A 23,326-nucleotide genomic window follows, 5' to 3' on the forward strand; every position below is an offset into this window, starting at 1 on the left:
ACGCTATCTTATTAGGAAGTTCATTCTTGATTTTCCGCCAAAGATATTTCGGAACTGTGTGTACAGTTAAAAGAGAGATGTCAGAAGTGTGAGAACAAGCTTGTCTTTTAGATAGATAGTTGGCATATTTGGTGCCTCTGCAGATTTTAGGAAGCTTGTAGTGATTTCTACATTGGGAAGGATGGTGTCAGTGGCCTTAGTCAAGCACTGTTTTACTCCCAGGATTCTACCTACTCTGAGATTGTGAGCAGATTTGGGGCATGTGTGCTCCTTCCTGCTTCCATGAATGTGTGCAGAAGGTAACAAATGAACTTGGGAAATGCCATGTTTGTCTGAACATAGATTACCCCTGACTCTTGTGAGAATGCACCTTCTAGAAATTGGGTTCTATTTCTCACAGTTGGAGAGGTCTCATGTTTGGGCACAAATTACTCATCGCCTTCTTTACACTGTGATGAACGTGCAAGTGGTAGTATATGAGCCTAATCCTCATTCCCACTTGTATCCAAAGGGCAAAATAGTGGCCTGGTTTGCAAGGCATGTGAATTCAAACCCTGTCTTGGCTTGCGCCTCCGTTGGTCCTTTTTGCTGCCGTGTTGCAAGGAGGTAAGCAAAGGTTTGGCTTAGGTTGTCATTCAAACCAGGACTCAGGGTCACTCTCCCCTAGGTAACTGCAAGCTGTAACCAAAACATGTACTGAAAGCGATTGTGATTCCATCATTTATTTTTATGCTGTGACCTGCCCTGAGATCTACAGATGAAGGCAGTATACAAATTTAATTTATATTATTATTATTATTATTATTATTATTATTATTATTATTATTATTATATTTTATTTTATTTGCTGCATGTCTGCCTGAAAGTAGTCTTTACGGAATGGAGTGTGATTTTTGTCATGTCATCCAATGTCTGTGGTCTTCCTGAGGTAACTTTAAGACAGGGAGTGATTAACCGAGACCCCTGGGAAGAGCAATCTGAACCCCCCCCCTTCCGGGGTGTGTGTGGAGAAAGTGGGAGAGAGAAAAGGGGTTGCCCACTACTGCCTTGTGGCTTCTTGCAAATTGTTCTTGGAGGAATGTGGCCCTTGACAGAAATAAAAGATCATTCTTTAAAGAATGATCATTCAGTACAATTGATACGTCTTTATCACCTGAAAATTGAAACCATTTAATCCAAAATGTATAGTGTCACTTCAGAGATCATTTCTAAAACATCATGCTTGATGCTAACAAATGCATCTCATTTTACTCTTTTCTATCCAAGCAACATTCTTGGTTCTGAAGCAAAAGCATGTCTTGTCAAACGTGCCTACCACTTATGCCTAGTCTTTTGTTGGAAGGTTACGTGGGACTACGTTTGTTTCATGGCTCAGTCCTGCAAGCTGTAGATTTGACAGAATCGTCTGACCACCTCATTCAGTATTCTCATATTACTTACGTGAAATCCAAACGGCTAACAAGCTGCTTGATTATATTAATATATGGGAAGCACACTGAACTCCCTAATGCATCACATGTGCATATACTAGGTATAATAATAGTAGTATGATTTTGAATTCCTTAACAATAATTACCTAGTTGACACACTTCCTGAAAACTAGTATTTCATTTTCTGTGTTTACAACTTTTGCCAATTGTAAAACTAGCATGCACAATATATACAATGTATTATCTATCTAGCTTTCTATATCTAAAAAAAATAAAAGACAAGTGTGTCTCCTTTATCCACAAATAGTGGTCATTTAGACCTTAGACACCCACTGCACAAAGATTCACCCTCAAGCTCTAAAGTTCCATTCTGTTGAGTGGCTCAACCAGTGCAAAGACATTAAAATTTGAATACGAACAATCACTTTAAGGACAAAATTGTCTGGTATAGCAATTTGCAATATTTAGCCACTTCTGATTACCTTGGCTTGTCCAAAGTTTTGTTGCCAATACTGTAATGAACAGCACTACTATCCAAAGAGTATCAGTGGAATTATCAGAATCGAGTGCGATTTGATTCACTGTTCACTTGGATATGGTTAAATATCCCACGGTTTTGTTTAGAGTTGAACTTAGTTTTTCTGTTTATGTTGGATGGCTGCTTCTGTTTGATGGACCTTCTTGCACAGTATCTACATGAAAACTGCTAAATTTCCATGTGTGTGCACATGTGTCTTTCGTCTCCAGAGATATATGGCTTGAGCATTCCAAATCTTGTGTTAGGAACACTCTGTGCAAACTAAGATGGTGGTGTTTTATTTTTGTCTCTATCACCTTCATTTTGCAAGCTTTATTTTCCCACAGAAATACGCTAGGACAGTACACAAATGAATTTCTTTCTCAGTGTTTTGCTGTAACTGTATCCAGGATGAAATGCAGGTTATTTTTAAAAGCATCTAGTAATAGTAGATTAGAAAGAGACATGATCATATTTTAGCCTATTGATGCTAACAGACAGTAGAGTAGTAACCTGGCTATAAACAAAGGTTTAGACCATTAAATAATACAAACATAAACCACACTGACAGGTGTCACTTTTCATAAAAATGTTCCTGTGAGATTTCTAACGTACGGTGGCAGATGAAGGATCTTTTTACTTTTTTGTAGCGGTTTGCTTATTTTCTCTTATTAATTTGTCTGTCACTGCAGTAGAATACATATTGTCGTGGATTTGTGCTTTGCAAATTGAGAGTGGCATCTTGCCTCTGCCCAGCCATAAGAGCTCTAGTTTCTATGTTTATGCAACTGCTACAGCTTCTCTCTTTCCCATAAAAAAACAACCAAATCCCATATAAGGGCCCTCAAGTATTTCACTAGTGTTTTTCTGATTTGTGGCTACCATATGCCATTTCAAGGAAGCATCTAAAGCATGGTTTCTTCGTTGGGAACCCCTGGTGACACAAACTCAAGCATTTACTCCTGCTAAAGTTCTAGTCACATAAAAATTTATGGATGCTTAGCTTAATGCTATTTAAGTGGTTGTATAGAAACTGCTGAGACTGCATAGATTATTTTGCTTGGGGGTGGGGTCATCCTGGAGGTAATCGAAATTTATTTGTTGATTTAGAGTATTTATGGATCATCCTGCCTTCAAGGAGCTCAAGGAGATACACAAGAACCACAGCAACAAAATACGTCAATAAAAGCATATACAAGCTAAATATTTAAATAACATAGGAGACAGATGTAGCTCTAGGGGAGTTGGGGCCCTACCACAGAGAAGGCCCTTCATGAATCCTGTTGGGCACGATGAGCAGAACCCCCTCCCCAGCTGATATTAAGGATCAAATGGGCTGGTAGGAGAGGTGCCGTTTCTGCATATATTTGGGCCATTTGGTTTTGCAAACCATCACTTAACACACTGAAACGAGCCCAGTAGAACACAGGCAGCCAGTGCAGAGATTTTGGGACAGGAGCTTTGTGAGCCCATCTCATTGCTCTAGTTCATAACCTGACAGCCACATTCTGCACAAGTTGCAGCTTCCATACCATTTTCAAGGACAACCCTAAAGCCCGTTGCAGTCATCAAAACATGAGGTCACTAGAGCATAAATTACTGATAGCAGGCTGGCTTGGTCCATGAATGTCTGTAGCTTGTAAGCCAGTTGTAAATGGCAGTAGGCTCTCCTAGCCACTAATACCACCTGAGCTTCTAAGGACAATAATGGATCAGAAAGGACCACCAAGCTACATAGCTGTTCCACAGTGCAACTGCTGCCCTTATCCTAGGCCAATTCCTAGATCAGAGACTTGACTAGCCACAGTACTTTTCAGGATTCTATTGTATTTTATAGGCCAACATCTGGTCTGTCACTGCCTCTAAGCATCTATCCATCTTATCTACCACCTCTCCCAGTCCTGATGGAGTGGAAAGATAGAACTGGGTGTTATCATACTGGTGACAATTTTCTGCAAATCCCTGGATGATTCCTCCCAAAAGTTTTATTACAGATAATAAATAACATGGGAGATAGAAGGGAATCCTTCAGCACTATTGCCAAGAGGCCACACAGACATCTCCCAACATGACCCTGAAGGTAGGAGTTGAACCACTGTAGCACAGTAGTACCTCCAACCCATAAAACCAGTTCAGGAAGATACTGTGATCTATAGTATTAAAAGCTGCCAAGATGTTGAGAAAAATCAATAGGATAGTGCTCCCCCTTTCCATAATCAGTTGGTAGCAAAGACAGAATTGTTGAAAAACCAGATTAAAATAGATCCAGAACTCAGCCATATCCAGATTCACCTGCACTCATCCCCTTCTTGAGCACCTTTCTCAAAAAAGGGATATTTGCAACCATGCAACAGTTGGTCCAGAGTGGTCTCCTTCAGGAGGAGGCAATCTTTTGCTTCTTCTAAAGTGGCTCTCACAGTGAAGTATTTAGCACTCTGTAGTCCACCCAGTCAATCCCTCTCAGATACACAAGGGGGTAGAAAGGGCCTTTGTCCTCTGAACTCCTGCAAAGTGTCCTGTCCACATCCTCAGACCACGCTCACTCATACGGATCCCACCACATGCACCCAGACAGTACTCTGGAAATCTCATTAGGATTCGCCTCAACTGTGGCTTCAAGTTCAGAGTGAATGTGAGCGATTTCTGCCCTCAAATATTTTTGATTCAATTTTCCCTTCTTACCCACATGCCCCAGATCCAAAAACATTTCTGAAATTGCCAAGTTCTGCATCACTCTAGAAGAAGTCCTTTTGGAGTCACTCTCATTTCCTCCATAGTTTAACCCAGCATCCTCATTAACATTCTTGTCCTTTATCCATCTCACCCCTTGCCTCCAAGTAAACAGTCATTTATCACCAAGCTTTGTTTTCCAAACGTGATCTTAATTTTCTCTTTGCTTATAAAAAGAAAGCAAATCATATTTATAAATGGTCCTTGATAAAATGCTTTACTGGCCACTAAAAAGGATGGCGCACGTTGCTTTGGCATGATGCATGGCTATGCTGGCTAGTAGTGGTAGTCCAAGACATCTGGAAGACACAAGGTTTTCTATAGTTGGTAATACATGGGTGGGTGAGTGGATTTGAAACTATACTATATAAGAAGTAGGTGGTGGGATTCATAAAGGTAAGGGAATTACGGTAATCGAAAGGATCGGGATCACATTAATCTAACATTGGCTGAGGTTACTCAGATAGTTGTTTATTTTCTTGACATCTGATGGGATACTGTTCCACAGGGCGGGTGCAACTACCAAGAAGGCCCTCTGCCTGGTTCCCTGCAACTTCACTTCTTGCACTGAGGGAACCAGCAGAAGGCCCTCAGGGCTGGATCTCAGTGTCCGGGCTGAATGATGGGGTAGCGATGCTCCTTCAGGTACACAGGGCCAAAGCTCCTTAGGCTGAATGTGTCCAAGTTAAATGTGCTTAAAGTTGTGGGCTTACTGTATACTACAAAAAAGCAATGTTGGACTAAAGCAGATATCATAGCTCCAATAACAATCCAGTTTTTCTCTAATCCCATGCCTCCTGGTTTGAATCATCCAGAAAGAATTCTAGCTGACTCAAAAAAGCTTTCTTGCTGTTTTATGACCATTTTCAAAGGAGTGTTGGAATTTTCCAAAAATAGAAGTGGCAGGCTACTGTAGCCTGCCTCTTTCTTTGTGTAGTTTATATGGTGGGTTTCTTTTTGAGAAAAGTTTATTTATTTGACATGTAGAGGTTTGGCAGGTAGAGCCTCCAGCAGATGATGACATTGTCCCTGCTGTGAAATAAGTGGTTGCACATTGACCTTGGTCTACTAAACCACTTATTAAAATCATTAGGACTCCTAAGCTTTTTTCCCACATGAAAGTTGTGGCTTCCAGGATTCTGAAGATATGTTTCTGTACTGCAAAGCTAGGATCCCTAGTTCATATTCATTTGCATCCATGGAGATTTCAGAGCCCTTGCACTGTATCTATTTTGAATTATGGTTGTTGGATAGTCGTACAAGGTGATCTCTTTACATTAAAATATATTGGGTTGTGTACAATAATAGCCTTTCAGAGACTTTAAGGTTATGTGATCAAGCCACTATTGCTCGTGGCATGTATGTTCATCTCTCCCTGCACAGATTTTGTGCATTTTGGGAGTAGCAATTCGAAGTAGGAGGAGATGAACTGTGGACCCTGATGACTCTCATAAATCTAAAGAGCTGTTTGATTGGATCCTAATTTCATTGAGCAGAGTTTGTCTCATAGAACTGGGATTTCATGCCTCCCTACACCCCCTTAAAAATCTGTTTCTGGGGGGTTCTGTACTACTAGGAACAGTCTCCTGGGAATCTCAAGTGAGATATCTGTGCAGTGGAAGTTGCTTCCAGTACCAGTCACCACACAGAAGCTGCCTAAGGTCCAAACAGTTTACTGTTGCAGAAGTTAAGGCTCAGTAAAACAGTTCTGGATTTGGATATATACAGCTTGTAGGCTTTTGCAGATACAGATATCTGCAAGCTGATACAGGTGCTTTTCTGCTTGCCCAGGAAACCTATGGATATTGTCTGTATGCAACTGTGCAACAGAGCATCTCAAGCAGAAAATTTACAAATCTTGTATCTTTTCCTCTCCTTAAATGCACAGAAGTGTCATATTAGAAGTATAGTATTCTGTTAGTGAAATTTGAGGGAATCTGCTGTACAGCATGCATTATTTGTATATGCTGTGAAGCTATTTGTGGGACTCAAGTTTGTGTAAGAACAGCCGGAGCTAGTTAGATAATAATTATTTTTTTAAAGGGGGAATGCAATAAGATGAGACAGAGCTTGATGCTTTCTTTTCTCTCAATAGGATTTGCAACTAGAATATGGTCAAGGACCCCAAGGCAGTTACTTCTTGGGTGGAAATAAGTGAGTATTTTTAGTAACACCATTATTTTTCTCCCACTGCCCTCACCCCCAAATAAGCTGGCAGTGGTTTTTAATGTAGTTATCAATTTGATCAGGAATTTGATGTTTATGCAGTGAAACCAGTTGTACATTTACAGTAAAAATTGACTATTTAATCCGTATTTTGAGATACTCGAGTTGGATCAAGACTAAGATCTTGCAGAGGCTCCCTTTGGAAGAAGTGGGCAGGTGGTTTTTCAATTTCTCCTGAAGTTCCAGAGCCACCTCCTATATTCTGGAGTCTAAAGCAGGAATTGGACCTCCCCTTCCTCTCCAATGGAGCATCCTGTAGACAAGGTTCTCTAGTCCTGTAGTCTGGATTCAACCCAATGTAGCCTCATATATGGGTTTTTTGGTGTTGGCAGGTGTATAGCAAGGCAGCTTTATCGTCTGCATCTGTATCCACAAATGTGCCTATATGTGTGTATATGTAATAAATACTTTTTTTTTTATTGCATGTATATAGGCCACCCAATAACATATATTCTCTGAGTGGCCTCCAAGAAACAAAATACAGGAAGAAAAAAAAAAAGCAGCATGAGAACCCTTAAGCCTGCAGATGTCACACAGCCAGGTTTTAATATCACAGATTATCTGAAGGCCCTGGGAAATAAAAAGGTCTTCATCTGGCATGCAAAAGGCCATAAAGATGGCAGCCAAATGAGCCTCTTTGTGGAAGCTGTTCCACAGCTAGGATGTCACCAGTGAGTAGGTCCTAGAATCCACACTTTGTGGAGGCACTTAGTTGGAGGTACTTGGAGCAGGTCTGCTAAAGAGGACCTTAAGGTTCAGATAGGACTAGTCTTACTGCCATGGGCTTCATAAAATACCTGTAAGTGAGGGAACACTTCAAAGAGAGTTCAATGATCCATGTTAAATTATTTTGTAAAAATAGACTTTAATGGTGCAACCCAACAAGTTAAGTCAATAGTTGAGAATTAGTGTAAATATGATAAAAGGAGGAGATAAATACTTCTTTCTTATTCTAGGTTTTGCCAATATTTTCTTGTGGCATTGCATTATTTTAGTGTATGTTCTTCTCCCCTCCACACCCCCACACATTTTTTTACAGCAGTAACTATAATTAAGATGAGCTGTGTCCACCCAGGTGCATTACTTAGCAGGCTGGTGTACAGCTGAACACACTTTAATACACTTTAGGCTGAATAATTATTTACTTCAGACTGAAAATTCAAACAATTGATGTAATTTATTACACAGCTTACATTTGTCAGATCATATAAAAAGTGTGTCTGATTTTGTGTGCTTTTTGCTAAATGTGTCCAGTCGTTGAATTTTACTTCTATTTTTAAAGGAGCCTTCTAAAATCAGTTGAAGAAGAACTGCATCAGCGGTAATTCTTGACTTTCTTTCTCTCTTGATTGCGAAGTCCCTTTCCTTGTGCGCAGAACTGTATGTTTCTTGTATCTCTCACGGTCTAATGGTGCTTGTTTGGCTTACAGAGGACCCCTTGCTTGTTTGTCTTGCAACTGTGATTTGCTAAAAGAGAAGCTTTTTAGGATTGCAGATAACAAATCTTTTGATGGCTGAAGACAAGTTGACAATTGACATTTAGAAGTGATATCCTGTTTAATTCCTCAGGGGACATGTCGCACATCTGGAAGATGAGGAAGAAGGGGACAGTGATGACGCTAAACAGTAAGTTCTGCTAATCTTCAAAGTAGATCTGGTTCATAGACAATTGAGAAATCTTGTTCAGTCTGTGTGTGGTTTATGATTACCCCACCAACACTTCTTGCTCCACAGTTTGGTCATCTTCAGACGTAACTCCGAACCATTGTTTAGTGTGACAGGAAGTAGCCACGGTGAGCTTTGGGCTCATGCATTCTTCTTCTCCATCTTCCTTTTGGCATGGCTGTAAGGAGAAGTTTGGAAGCTTTTGCTTCAAGTTTAGATTAACTGCAGTTTGCTGTGTTGCCTGCACTGACCACATGTGTTTGATCATATCTATGGGTTGCTTGAAACAAACCCAACTTCATGCCATGGGCTATGAAGCAGGCTTGTTTAAACAAACCATAGTTAACTCATGGAATTGATTTGCTTAAATTGCCCCAGTGAGAGAGAGAGTGATGACTAGATAGGACTCATGAAGCTAAAATTTTGTTTGGAACATTTATTTTAAATATATCACTAGAAGGCCAGTGAATAGGGAAGGGAGGAATAAAGAACAATATATGTAAATAATGATTATTTTGGGGGGGCAGGAAGAATTTGAAGCTGTAACTTAACCTGTAAACTTAACTCTACTAAGAATAACAATATGCAATATTAAAATTAACTGCAATGTAACCATTGCTGTTAATTTTACATTACCCCATCTGAACTCCACCAGCCCTCTATTTAAAACTTACTACTGAAACTTACATTAATCCCATTGCGATTTCACAGCGACCGACACCAGAGGCTCCTCTCCTGCTACCTTAGATGAAAACATTGTATAACAGGAGCTGGTGTTACCAGCACCATACAGTGCTACCACACAGAAATAGCATCCTGATACTTTCATTTGTGCTTATAGCCTACATCTGAATGTATCAGGATGCTATTTCCATGTGGTAGTACTGTATCTGAAGGGACATGTTTGGGAGCCTGATCCTGCTTGGACTTGCATGATGAGTTTCAAAGACCTTGCAGATTATATATCTATATCTATATATATATCTATATCTATCTATCTATCTATCTATCTATATATATATATAGATATAGATATATATAGATATAGAGTAGCTGATAACATTTTTAGGATTGAAACAGCTCATCTGAAAGACCCGTCCACTAGAAGAGTTCTGCCATTAGTTGAGGCAATATGTGATACTGATTTTTACAATATAATCCTATATATATATCCTATTCAAGAGTTACGACTTTTACAGTATAACCTTATACGTAACCTATTCCATGGTAAATGCCATGGAGTTCAGTGGGGTTTGCTTCCATTAAGTGGCAGTAGAATTTCTGTGCTAATTCTGTCGTCTGGTTGCTTTGAGCATTTGTAGTTTAACGCAAGAAAATCAAGCCTGTATTTTCAAAACCTGTCTATAGTAGCAATTTTATAAATGCAAAATATCATAAACGTGCTGTTATTTAACAGGACAATACTGGAGTTTGGAAAAAGAAAATCAAGGAGAAAAAATGTGATTCCCCAGCAATATGTAGGGAGTCCAATCAATACCATAAACCCAAACTCTGGGTAAATAAAATACTTCATCAAGAATTTCCATTTCTGCTGGTATCTCATTTTTCTAAAGCTGGACTTTTGAGCAGGCTTTTCTTTGGTACATAAGCCCATTTGGGGATAAATGGAGAGATATAGGGAGCTGGGGCAAGAATGAGGCAGAATGCCTTCCTACATATTTTAATAAGTTAACCTTGGCTGTGGCCAAACTGAAATACAATATATATATATATATTTTTATCAGAGGCGGAAATAATTGCATCTCGTAGAGAATATGTGCAAAGTTCTTCATAGCACATCATTTTTAAAAGCCTGTCTCTTGTTCAGCATTCTGTTATACACATTTAACTCTCACTGTTTTTAGTCGGAATTATAAATGGTATTGAATGTGGGATTGCCACCTTTAGAATTTCTCTGGCTAAACACAATCTATATAGCCTAATCTACCTTGGATCTCAATTTTTCATTCTGCCATAATCTACCTCTTTGAAATCAACCCCTCATACCATCACCCCTCCCCCCAATGATTGATATTTAATTGTGATCCAATGGGTTTTCTCAATAAGTGCTGTATTTCTAATTTCACTGTTTTAAGGGTTGGTAGAAAAATGTTTACTGAAAATTCCAATGTTATGAATTTTAATCTGGTATGGGCAACTGGTTCTACTGAGGGCTGCATTTGAAATATACCATAATCTGACATGGTACAGAAAATTTGCATATTCTAGTTACATGTAATGTAATTCATGCATCATCTTCATTAATAAAGTAGATTCCAAACTGCAGTAGAGGAAGCATATTGCCTTCAAATGTGCAAAATGTGGCCTTGGTAAATTCAATCCATTGTTCTCAAGATTAGTTCCACTGGCACAAAAAGACTTCAGTTTCCTCTCCTCCCACCCACCCCACCATGTGTCGCCAAAACTTGCTCCAGAGGGTCCCCCAACCCTCTGAAGCTGATTTTTGAGAGTGTGCGGGAGACCGGCAGCGAGAGGGAAAGGAAGTTCCATAGCACAAACAGACGTTCATTGCTCCAGCAGACGAGGAGTGGGGGGGAGCGCACCTGCCTCCCCGCCCACGCTGGGCACCACCCCAGGACATATGCCATGCCCCTGCAGTTGGCGCCCCCCACCTCCGGGATGCGTGCCAGCCCCGCCCCCACCTGCTCTCCGCCCCCCGGTGCAGGAGCATGACGCTCCGCCGCTAATGCTGCCCCTTGATGCATGGATTTAATAATCACGTGAAAAACAATGAATTTGACTTGCTGTAATTGGCTCACCTTGTTTCCGAACCCTGATTGCTTTTGCCATTCTTTTCACATTTTCCTGCAAACATGATGGTGAAAATTACATCCACACACACATTTTTTTAAAAATTAAACTGGAGTTCTGAGAAATCTGTCATGAACCCATGGGCCACCTAAAAATACAAAATTTTTATATTGCCCACCCCAGTTTAGATCATTTCAGTGGTACCCTCTCTCTATATCTTTATGTATGTAATGAATATCTAACTTTTAAAATGATCAATGAATCTTTGTAGTTCATCCTTGTTTTCCCTCTTGTAGCTCAACTATGAAGGCTAAAGTGCCACCACCTTTACCGCCAAAGGTAAGAGGGGCTGTCACTACTTGCAGGAAATATGCTTACTGGCCTAGTTCATATGTAACACCTCTGATCTCATAAACTTCAGTTCAAGAAAATATATGCCTGCACATTCTCTCCTTGCTCCTGCCCTTTCAACCCCCCTGCCCATGCCTGGCTTTGGCAACAATTTCTGGTTTCTTAAATCATTTTTCCGTTCTTTCCAAACTAAGACTTTCCAAACTGGCTTGGGCAACTAAGATAGCTTCACTTGAAAGCAGGAGAGAGAGAGATTACTATAATAAACGATGGTTTGTTAACTTCTGTCTACCGCTGAACCATAATCTTATGTCAGATGACTACAAACCGTGGTCAGTTTTTAAAATGGAAATGGAAGCGGAAATGGTGGAATTCCGCTGATACAGATATTTCATCTGTGCTAGTATATTAGCTTGCCAGTTGGAATGATCCCTCCTTACCACATGTTCTGGGGGTTCTCCCAACCTCCCCAGAGCCTATCACAGGGGAGGCGCAGGGCAAGGGGGAGGGAAGCCCTGCTGTGTAAGTGGAAGCCCCTGTGCAAGGCGTCTGCTGACAGGGTTCATTAGGTGAATCCCGCCTGGTCCTTCAGATCTCTGCACCAGAAGCCAGAGTGGACGTGCTTGAGCCCACTTGTGGGTAGCCATCTGAGTTTATTTTGATTTTAATCTGATTTTAATCTGTATTTCAGTTGATTGCTGAATTTATGTTTTAATGTATTATATATTTTGATATTAGCCACCCTGAGCCTGGTTCTGGCCGGGAAGGGCAGGAAATAAATTATTATTATTATTATTATTATTATTATTATTATTAGACATATCAATGTATTGTTTTTATTTCATAAAATTTATGTGCTGCTTGACTGTTAAAACACACAAACCTGAATGCAGTTTACAAAAAGAGGAAAACAGTAATGTTATCAGTAAAAACATCTGAATACAGTGATAGTTTCAGTTGCATTCTCTTTTAGCAGTCTTTTAGCAGTCTGCTTTGCCAAACTGTTTCCCCCAGTAGTATACATGCTGTTTTTTAGCCTACTGAAGGGCAGTCATCATGGGTTGCATCCAGTTCTGTCCCCTCTCTATTCATGGAAGGCGTCTGTCAGGATCACGAGGGGAGCTGTTTTCAGCTGCTACTCCACTCTGCAGCCCCTGAAATCTGCTCCAGAGGTTTCCCCAGCTCTTCATAGCAGATCTAGAGAAGCAGGGAGAAAATCACCAAAAATTACTTTCTTCTCCGTCTGTTGACAGATAGCTTATGTCAGTGGAGGGAACATAATACATTATTAAGTCCCTCTTTTAAGTTAATTATATTTGGCTAATATGCAGGTGATATATGAGATTTTAGAAAACCATAATCTGATTTGCACCTTGTCCAAAAACAGACTGAAGGCTGTTTTACTGATGTTTTCAATTATGCTTTGCAGATTTTTTTGTTAGATTGTATTGTATTTAATATGTTATGAGCCACATTATATTTTATTACAGATAGGTAGCCGTGTTGGTCTGCCATAGTCAAAATAAAAAAAATCCTTCCAGAAGCACCTTTAAGACCAACTAAGTTAGTTCTTGGTATGAGCTTTCGTGTGCAAGCACACGAAATATCTGAAGAAGTGTGCTTGCACACGAAAGCTCAGACCAAGAACTAACTTAGTTGGTCTTAAAGGTGCTACTGGAAGGATTTTTTTTATTTTGATTATATTTTATGAAACAGCAAGTTATAAATTTTCAAACAAATAAGGATGTTTTCTGTAGACTTTTAGAAAGCCTTTCATTTCTAGCCATGAAATTTCAGCTGAAGAATTCCTCATACGTGGCTCCTGTTACTTCTTCATTTCTACTGTATTCCCTGAACACATTTTAATGACTTGGTATGAAAGTTTTAATATGAAAGTGATGTGATATGAATTCAAAAACATGGACTAATAAATTTTATAATTTCAGCCTAAATCCATCTACGTACCACAGGAGATGCATTCTTCTGAGGATGATAATCAGGGAACCATCAAAAGATGTCCTGTTTCAGAAAGTCCTGCAAAATCAAACACCCAAGTACCACCCAGACCACCACCACCTCGGTTACCGCCACAGAAATCTCATGCTTTAGGTAATGTTGATGAATTACAGATAATTCACAAATTCTTTTAATAACAGCAGTTTAATTTTGCCTTCTTCAATACATATCCCAGAATTATTCTTAAATAAGCATGTTTTGCTCTGGGCAAGCGGCAGAAAATGCACACTTAAAAAAACACACCCCTGTTTAGATTTTAGTGGTGTCCCCCCCCAACCTTCTTTAAGCCACTGAACATGGAAATAAATTCTAAAATAAATTCTAAAATCGTGTTTATCAAAACTATGTACATGTCTGTGATACATTGTACTGATGTGTGTCCAAACTACAATCATTGAGGACTATGGAATTCTGCCACTGAACACTTTCACAAGGCTTAGGACAAAAAACAGCACTTCCACCAGAATAGAATAAACTTTATTCCCTTCACTGGTATCCCCACATGCTTTCCAAACTTGTCCCTCAGCCCCAAAGTTCAGCAGGAACAGATAGGCCTTGTAGTACTTCTGAACATGTTCCAGCTTGGACTTTAGTAAAATGGAGTCCCAGTTGCTCTTCATGCATTTAGTTCCTGAAGCTGAGGCATAGATGATTTCATTAAGCACATTAAGACCCATAGGCCTATTTAGGCCTGGTCATTTCCCCCAAACCGTGTCCACTTGCCGTCATATGTGACACCAGTCTTAGGAATCAGCTGTCTTAGGGAGTTCCCAACTGAGAACTTCACAGTATAGCCAGTGGGTCTGCTCTCAGTACCGATCAGCTTATAGGCTCTGTGATTGACAGATGAGCAGCCCCACCTACCTATGAAGGTTGGCCCAAGGGATGGGGGAGGTAAGGGTTTGGCCACCCTGGATTAAGCAAATACCCTTCAGGAATCTTGCTAATTGTAATGGTGGTTTATGCTCTGTAATGGTCTCTGAAATTTTCTTGTGAAGGTAATGGATTGAATTCTGTCCAGACAAATGGCGACAGAGAAGGATCTCCCCATCAAGAGCCAAATGAGAATAGACACACAAATCTCTCTAGAAGAGAAAAGAAGGAAGTTCTGGTAGGTAATGCTCCATTTGACTGTTTCTGTAAAGCACACGGGAAAGCCTCAAAATGAGCATGTCGCTTCCTGGTTTACGTGTGCTATATGTTGGGCATCTTCATTTGCAGTATTTTGTAGTATGTGCATTGGAGCACCTGGGTATGCTAGAAGCTTTTGGATGGAGGTGTATGTGTAAAAATTAAGCAGTGTACAATCATACCTCAGGATGAATACGCTTCAGGTTAGGCAAATTCAGGTTGCGCTCCGTGGCGACCCGGAAGTAACGGAGCGCATTACTTCCGGGTTTTGCCACGCGTGCATGCGCAGACCGTCAAAATGGCGTCATGCGCAGAAGCACTGAAACGTGACATGCGCAGACACGTGGACACGGGTTATGTTCGCTTCAGGGTGCGAACGGGGCTCCGGAACGGATCCCCTTCGCATCCCGAGGTACCACTGTATTGCCACATAGGCCCAAGCCATGAATCTATATGTGTCTGAAACCTACTTTTTCATCTTCAGGGACTAAGCCCTTCGTGAACAAAATGTCAGAAGGGAATTACCTGTTCCTTCTGTGACCCTGGCTGCTGTTAGTCTGAAGGAGGTGGCCCAGAAACTAGCGTGTTTTACCACATACACAGGAGCCCAGTATTAGCACCTCACTGCCTGTGCAAAAAACAACAACATGTCTTAAGATATTCAGAAAGGAATAACAGACAAGGCTAGAACTTTTCCAAAAACATGAAGTTTGCAGAGCAAAAGAATGAAGCCAGTCCCAGAAAATGAAGGTCGGGGGGAGATAGGGAGTGAGAGAGTTGAGGTGGCAGTGAGCCCAAGGCAGCTGCATGGAAATGCTTCAGTGCCTGGGGAGGAAAGGAGGGGGACACTGGAAGCTGGAGAGCTGTGGAAAAAATTGAAAGCGAGGAAGTGGGAGTGTATACTGTTACTGTGAAGCACGTCTCCAGATTTGGATCTGGAACAGGGAGATCATTCCTGAGGTTGCACTGAGCTTCGGAAGTCCTGTAGAAGTGCACCAATAATCTCCAACCACCTTTCCATATCCAGACTTGGAGCAGAGAGGAGCAGCGGTGCATTGCTTTTGGCACTGGATTGCATAAGCTCCAAGCTTGCTCTCCAGGTTACAGCAGGAAGCAGAGGTGATCTTCCCCATGGTTAATGCTATGGAGACAATCTGCAGTCCCTCCACAGATCCAGCCTGGAGAGCAGGGCTGGGATTCCTCTCATCACATTCACCATGGCAAGCGAAACTGGGGGCTCGCGAATGCATGTGTACGAACCCTGCTCCTTCAGTGTTTGTCACAAATATAGCTCATCTTTCAAAGTCGCAATTCAAATGGGCATTTTTGTTTTCCAGAAACCAATTAGTAACGGTCTTCCTCCTACACCAAAAGTGCATGTAAGTATTAAGTTTCGCATAGGATGATTTATTCAAAGTATCTTAAATTCTGTCTCAGGGCATTGTTGACTACCATTTATGTTAAAGATTTAACCCTCATAGTGTTATATATGTTGAACTGCTAGAATGTAGCTGAACTAGTTTTGGAGTGACAGCTTCCCCATATGTGTATGATACACCTAATAATAATAATAATAATAATAATAATAATAATACACTTACTAGGCCTTCTTCCAAGTCCAATTCAGGCTATTCTGTTCAAATAGAATTTATAACTTCTTGTATTTATTCATTGTCTTGTAGATCAGGTATCAGTAATTTAGTTGTCTGTAGATGGGGTAGATTGTATGAGGCAATATTTTTTACAAAAATGAGTTGAATTTATATTTCAGCTATATATTCTTAAGTAAATACAGTTACTGAATCTTGAAATGCAGTGTTGCACTTTTATCACAGAATTGGACTTCAAGGGAAGAACGATGGAATCCCATTAGATGACTTCAAAATTAAATACCTCTTACTAAGTCTGTTTGAGCCATAGTATATCCTTTTATGCTAAAATTCCTTCTTAGAAGAAAATTGGGCCTCCAGTTTGAAGAGTCCACCTAATTTAGCATATTTTGATTACTAGAAATGTCGGAGAGTAGGCTAGAGAACTCAACACGCTGTCAAATGCAGTTTCGGTTTTCATTCCTTTAGGGACAACTTGCCCTACTTTCTTCTGCATAGCTTATAATACTAGGCTGAATGTTTTGAGACTGCAGGAGTGGATTTTTGTCCCTGGCAAAATGTAATTGTTCTTACAACTTTCAGTTTCCTTCTTTATGCCTTCTAAGTTTGTGGAGGTATTAACACAAGCAAATTCTAGTTCTTACACTTAAAATAAAATAAAATTCAGGTCAAAGGCTAGCTTTTCCTCAGTATTGTACTAGAAGAAAAACTGAGAGCTCTTCAAGCTTTTTGTCCTTCCATAGCTATGCACAACATGCTCTTCACTGCAAAGTAAAGTGAATGGCTGGATCAGGAGAATTGAGGATCCTCCTGGATTCTTTGAGGCCAGGTCCCCATTAAAAATAATACCTTAAGTGGGTTTTGGTTTTTTCCCTTTCGGCTGTTCCTTTTTCTATTCCAGAGGAGCAGTGGGAACTGAAAACTTGTGCTTAATGGTTTTTCCAGAACTCATGTTACGTACAAATAAAATACATATCTAAGATGCTTTCTTTAAAAACAGGATATTTGATTTTAATATGCTCCTTGGAATTGTCCACAGAATAAGTCTATTAAACAGTGTGACAGATTAGAAATCAGAGGGGACGCTGAGACTGAGTATCCGATTCATTTTTTAACACAAGTAGTATTCCTGAGTATTTCAGGAGCAGGCTAGTTGGCAACTAAGTGGAGTTTCCCTGTATTTAATTAGTTATGTACTTCAGTCCTTTCTCTTGACAACTTTGCTGAAGAAAAAGGGAGCTGCTTCTCAGGTGGTATGGCATCTTCCACTTCAGCATTTAGAATAGGGCACTTAAGGTTACGACTGAGCCAAAACATTGTATTGTGCTCATGTATCAAAACGTGCCTCCCATTTTCAATATCATTGCAAATATATTTGCATTGTTTCAGTGTTGTTCTTGCCACCATCTGCCTTCTCCATCTTTACCCTTGCTTTTTCTTGTTTCCCCATTTTATCTGATTAGCTGTGGCAACAAACATAATTCTGTGCCAATGTTTTAATGCTAAATCTCACATTATGATGAAATGTGCCCATTAACCAAATAATGTTGGTTGCCGCAATTGGCACTGTGGGCAAATAATGTAAAGGACAATCAGTGAAGGAAGAGGAAGAAAATGGCACCAAGAAGCAACAGCAGAAAAACGTCACCTCACAGAATTGAAATACCATAGATTTTGGTGGCATTTCTTCAGTAATATGAGTGCACTGATTGTGCTAATTTTGTGATTGAAGTTAAGCAGTATTCAGTGAAGACACACGTGAGATGAATTCTCTGTTGTAAAAATGGTGTCCTTTTATTTTTCACAGATGGGTGCTTGCTTTTCAAAGGTTTTCAACGGATGCCCCTTGAAAATTCATTGTGCAACTTCATGGATAAATCCTGATACAAGAGGTAATATTCAGTTTCAGCCAGGATGAGAAAGAAACACTTAAGAACAATTTTGTAAGAATTTGAGAGTTCTGTCCTTCCCTGGGAATTCACAAACTTTCTCTCTCCCATGCAGTATTCTCTGCCCTCATAACACGATAGATTCTTTCCAGGTTATGTCTTTGGAATCCATTTGCAAGATACATTTCAAAGCTTTTACCCTGTCAGAAGCCCAAATTGCTTTTCTAGTTGTACTGGGCAAGTCAACACCGCTCCATTTGGGCAGATTTATTAAGCCAGTATGGCATCCTAGGACAACTACAATTCATGTATAATTGCCAGACTTACCCAGATTCTCTTGTACACTTTGCACTTAGGCTTCATATTTCACTTTCCATTTACGATAGATCCTTTTGAGCTTCTTTGTGCTGTTCGGGGTTCTACTACCTTGAGTTTGAAGATGTATTTTAATATCTGTTTAATTTTCCATGAACCTGCTGCATCACTATTCAGCCCTGACTCCAGATAATTTAATGAATAAGACTTGGTCCCAGGGACAGGAAACCAGGATCTATTGGGGGGGAGGAATATGCAGGGGTTTCTGACTCTTAATGGTTTCACAGCAAGTAAAGACATTCGCTGCCATGACTAGTCTTGTACTAATCACTTTTGCCTTAGCCTCCGAGTTCCTCATTTATAAGATATGCTCCCTGTTCATATCTGTAAGACATGGGTCTCAAATGGTTGCCTTTGGTCAGAATTCTGTATAGCTCTGCTGACCAGTTGGAGACTGGTTCTTTGTGTTAGAACCAGCATAACCTGCTAAGCCACAGTTACACCATGGGATTCTAACACAACCAGAAACCCATGCAGATTTATGAAACTGAAATTTTCCCACTCTTGACCTGGTCTACACACCCAATAGAACAAAATGGCAGTATCTTAAAAGTAGGAGAGTGAACTATACCACAAATGAGAAATCACAACTTGTTCTCGTCATGTAAAACCTCATAGCAAGGTGGGAAACAAGATCGTAGCTCTGTCTCCTGTCCAGTTTTCAGCTTGCAGCTAGCTTCATATTTTACGTAGGAAAGCATTCAGAAATGTGATACTCCCATCTGCTGGTCTGAAAGTAGTGCAGTCAGTTCTACCACATAACCGTCTCATTCTTCTTTATAAGTAGACCCAGTGAAAGTTAAATAGCACCAGTTCCAGAACAGGATAAACATTACACTATTGATAAGAAGTTCATTCATTGTTGAAGTCTCACACTATTTCAAAGGGGACAATAGTAAATGTTTCTTCCTTTAGAACAAACCAAAGTTCAGTGTTACATATGAACTTGGGGAATTGTAATTCATTTTCACCCGTTAGTTAAAACAAACCAGAATTAACCTGTAGTTTCAGATCAAGAACAAGACACAGTTCCCCAAATGAATGCATAACAAAGAACTGTGGCTTGCTTTGAAGTGAAAATGGAAAATGTCACACTCTTCTCTCATGTGCTGTCTGCTGTCTACTAGGCCAAGTGTTTTGTTTTGTTTTGTTTTGTTTTGTTTTGTTTTGTTTTTAATGTGAACCACCCTGAGACCTCCGGGTATAGAGCGGTATATAAATCCAATAAATAATAATTATTATTATTACCATGACTGATACTCCTGCTCTGTATTATGTATTGTTATGCACTTTTTTGCTTTTAAAATCTGTTAGTTGCTTTAAGGGGCTTTTGCCTGGTAAAGTGGGGCATTTATAGTAAATACGTTTGTATCTTTGTAGACCAGTACTTGATATTTGGTGCTGAGGAAGGGATTTACACCTTAAACCTTAATGAGCTCCATGAAACATCAATGGAACAGGTTTGTTTTCAGATTTTGCTTTTCCTATGTAGTGGTGTGATATTTTAAAATTTAGTATTTCCCAGCGTAGCCCAACATAATGAGTGGAATTCAGTGTAGCACTAGGGAGATTGCTCCATTAGCACAAGCATTCCCACTTGCTTGCTTATTTATTTATTCCATTTTTATACTGCCCTTCATCTGAAGATAATCTAAATGCAAGTATGTGTAAATGTAGAGCCACAAGATTAAGGTATTTACAGAGCTCAGCTTGAATAAGGCCTCTGAGAGTTTGCTTTCCCTAAGAATGACAGCTCTCACCAGAGAACTCCTCAACTCTCATCCTGGCTGTATACCAATGCTCAGCCTCTCCTATAAGAGAGAGTACTGATAATACCATCATTATTCTTGGAAACAAGGAGTTGTGCTCTCTCTCGTTCCTTCCTGAAGCAATTTTAAAAAAGCAGCAAGTCCCTTTGGTTTTGCCACTTCAGTAGCAGCCCTGGAAATAATGTCCACTCTGCCTCACAGAAGCTCAAGAAAATATACTGCTCTCACAATATATAGCAATTTTTATAGCAGTTTCTTACCCATCATGATGTCTCTTTCAAAATTACTTTATTCTTTTATTATTATTTACATTATGTTCCCTACACCAGCTGTTTCCCCGACGGTGCACGTGGCTGTACGTGATGAACAATTGTTTGCTATCGATATCTGGTAAGACCTCTTTTTGAATAATTTGGAACGTAAATGCCTGGGCTCTGTTGCTCGGTTCAACTTTTTGTACTACATTGGCTGTTTTATTTGCAGGTAAAGCTTCTCAGCTTTATTCCCATAATTTGCCGGGTTTATTTGATTATGCAAGGCAAATGCAAAAGTTACCTGTGGCTATCCCGGCGCACAAACTTCCTGACAGAATACTCCCCAGGTACGTAAGTTTGTGCTACATTTGTTTCTTTTTTGAGTGGGGTTCCAAATGTGTAATGTTCAGGTTGGGGGGGGTGTCGTGCTGCATCATCTTGGAGGGCAGATTAAACCCACACTCAGCAGCAGTGGTCTGTCTCACACCCTCCCACACTGATGGATTTGGAGCAGAAACAGCAACAGCACTGCCCTCACAGCGATAGCATTGGGTGAGGTGGCAGCAAGGTCAGGGGAGCTTTGGGTTGGCTGTAGTGTCCTGCAATTGCACATGCATCTGCAGAGCCACAAGCAACAACCTGGAGGTCCCTGAGACCTTGCTACTGCCTTGCTCTGCCCTGCCCCAATGAGCATAGCTCCTGCAGCACCAGGAGGGAGCTACCACTGCTCTGCCCCCTTACATATACAGTTATACCACGGGTTGAAGTAGCTTCAGGTTGAGCGCTTTCGGGTTGCGCTCCGCGGCGACCCAGAAGTAACAGAACGCATTACCTCCGGTTTTCGCCGCATGTGCAGACGCTCAAAATGATGTCACGCGGAAGCGGCGAATCGTGACCCGCGCAGACACGGGTTGTGTTCGCTTCAGGATGTGAACAGGGCTCTGGAACGGATCCCATTCGCATCCAGAGGTACCACTGTAGTGCTGCTGCTGAGCAGAAGAGAAAGTACAATTGGTGCTCAGCGGCATAGCTAGCCGCTCAGGTGCCTGGTGCAGGGGCGTGTCCTGCAGCCAGGGGCGGGGTGATCCACCTGTGGGGGCGGGGCAAACTTCTCCTACGCTTGGAGCCTCTCCGCTGCCTCCCCCTCAGCTGTAGGGCGACTGAGGGAGAGGCAGTAGGCAGACGCAAGTCCCACATTGCTGTTTCAGGCAGCGCAAAACCTGCAGGCACCTAAGCCACCACATCACTCCTAAAAACTTTTGTGAGCCCAGTTGTTGTTGTTGTTTTTTTAAAAAAATAATTATCACACACAAACCCCAATGATGACACCCAGGGCGGACCGCACCCCCCCTTCCTCCACCACTGTTGGTGCTTACCTGAAGCATAGATTTGCGAGGGTGTCATGCAGGCACTGGGTTGTCACAAGGCATGTTCATGGAATTTCTGGGCCTGTTCATGGAACTTCAGCTGGATCATCATGATGAAAAGGACAACTAGGAAGTTAACTTGTATTTTTAAATATATATGTATTCCAGGAAGTTTGCAGTGTCAACCAAAATTCCAGACACAAAGATGTGTCAGAAGTGTTGTGTGGGTAAGTAGAGATATTATCTAATATCAACGCATACGTACAAATTAGACATCTAATGTAATTTGTACTTTGGATTACTTTGGCAATAAAATGGTTTGCTTGGAATTTAACATTGGATACCTTTTGGACCTCTCAAAACGCCTCTGTAGTATCTGGATGTTTCATCATTCTGTGAAATGTCACACAACAGTGGGGAATCGGCTTAGGGAGAGAAACACAGGAAGGTAGAAAAGAAAGGGGAAGGCAGTAGTCAAGGGGGGTGGGGAGTCCTCTCTGCAGTTTCCTCTGTATTCCTCAAGTGTTAATGTGTGTAGGTGGCAACCGCAGGTCACAAAGGGAAGGGTGGAAAGAACAGCAAAATGTGGGGAAATTAGGCTCTTTACTACAGTTCAACAGAGGTTGTTCATGTGACAGGTTGTGACTATTGTATAATTCTTGCAGTTAGTGAAAAACCTGGAAAAATACAGTCTTTAAGTAAATGGCAGTATGTCTTCTGTATTTGCTAGCAGGATCCCATGTGAGCACTTTCAACTTTCAAGAGCTTACTCTGGACTTGAGCCACTGGTTCTCATAGTCTGAAGCTTGAAATCCCTCACATGAAGAGAGAAAATGAGTCTCAAGCAGTCAAGCCCTACCAGATGCCTCATCTTAGCCAGGAGCTTTTTCAGTAGTAGGATTATATGTGCCAGAAATGGGGAAATATTTGTGATAGTTCCATAGCTATCTGTATCTCACTGCCAAGCTTACTAAGGCTCGAGATTCTCCCCAGCTGGTGTACCAGGAAAGAAATCCATCAGAGCAGCATTGGTCTTTTGCAGATCACATCTCACACAGGACTCATCTACACTTTGCTTTACTGTGAAGGGTTTCTAAAAAATCATTTTTCTTTCTTAGTGAGGAATCCTTACTCGGGACACAAATACCTTTGTGGGGCCCTGCAGTCTAGTATCATTCTATTAGAGTGGGTTGAGCCAATGCAGAAATTCATGTTGATCAAGGT

At 40.8% G+C, this 23,326-nt stretch overlaps 1 protein-coding gene and 1 long non-coding RNA gene across 12 annotated transcripts in view; one reads left to right on the forward strand and one right to left on the reverse strand.

The window, feature by feature from the left end:
• MAP4K3 (mitogen-activated protein kinase kinase kinase kinase 3) overlaps positions 1 to 23,326 on the forward strand; it is a 65,377-nt gene that overhangs the window by 33,114 nt on the left and 8,937 nt on the right. For 3 of the 9 annotated variants that reach the window (XM_080998673.1, XM_080998675.1, XM_080998681.1), the window contains 14 exons: positions 6,773 to 6,831; positions 8,186 to 8,224; positions 8,473 to 8,529; positions 9,986 to 10,084; positions 11,637 to 11,679; positions 13,638 to 13,800; positions 14,706 to 14,818; positions 16,176 to 16,217; positions 18,256 to 18,340; positions 20,093 to 20,172; positions 20,811 to 20,871; positions 20,965 to 21,082; positions 22,271 to 22,329; positions 23,221 to 23,324. In XM_080998673.1, the coding sequence (XP_080854799.1) occupies positions 6,773 to 6,831; positions 8,186 to 8,224; positions 8,473 to 8,529; positions 9,986 to 10,084; positions 11,637 to 11,679; positions 13,638 to 13,800; positions 14,706 to 14,818; positions 16,176 to 16,217; positions 18,256 to 18,340; positions 20,093 to 20,172; positions 20,811 to 20,871; positions 20,965 to 21,082; positions 22,271 to 22,329; positions 23,221 to 23,324 (1,122 nt within the window). The remainder of the gene's footprint in view (positions 1 to 6,772; positions 6,832 to 8,185; positions 8,225 to 8,472; positions 8,530 to 9,985; positions 10,085 to 11,636; positions 11,680 to 13,637; positions 13,801 to 14,705; positions 14,819 to 16,175; positions 16,218 to 18,255; positions 18,341 to 20,092; positions 20,173 to 20,810; positions 20,872 to 20,964; positions 21,083 to 22,270; positions 22,330 to 23,220; positions 23,325 to 23,326) is intronic. The other 6 variants (XM_080998674.1, XM_080998677.1, XM_080998676.1 and 3 more) reach the window with 3 other exon arrangements.
• LOC308473301 lies at positions 8,536 to 22,264 on the reverse strand. Of its 3 annotated transcripts, XR_013984019.1 has the most exons (5): positions 22,112 to 22,264; positions 16,440 to 16,544; positions 15,364 to 15,466; positions 12,718 to 12,888; positions 8,536 to 8,746 (listed from the first exon to the last, which is right to left on the reverse strand). It is a non-coding gene; the product is annotated as an uncharacterized lncRNA (long non-coding RNA). The 3 variants fall into 3 exon arrangements; XR_013984020.1 differs by lacking the exon at positions 8,536 to 8,746 and having other exon boundaries at positions 12,555 to 12,888; XR_013984021.1 differs by lacking the exons at positions 8,536 to 8,746; positions 22,112 to 22,264 and adding an exon at positions 18,665 to 18,881 and having other exon boundaries at positions 12,555 to 12,888.

Source organism: Podarcis pityusensis, assembly GCF_964106645.2.
Source record: "Podarcis pityusensis genome assembly, chromosome: 3".
NCBI classification, from domain to species: Eukaryota; Metazoa; Chordata; class Lepidosauria; order Squamata; family Lacertidae; genus Podarcis; species Podarcis pityusensis.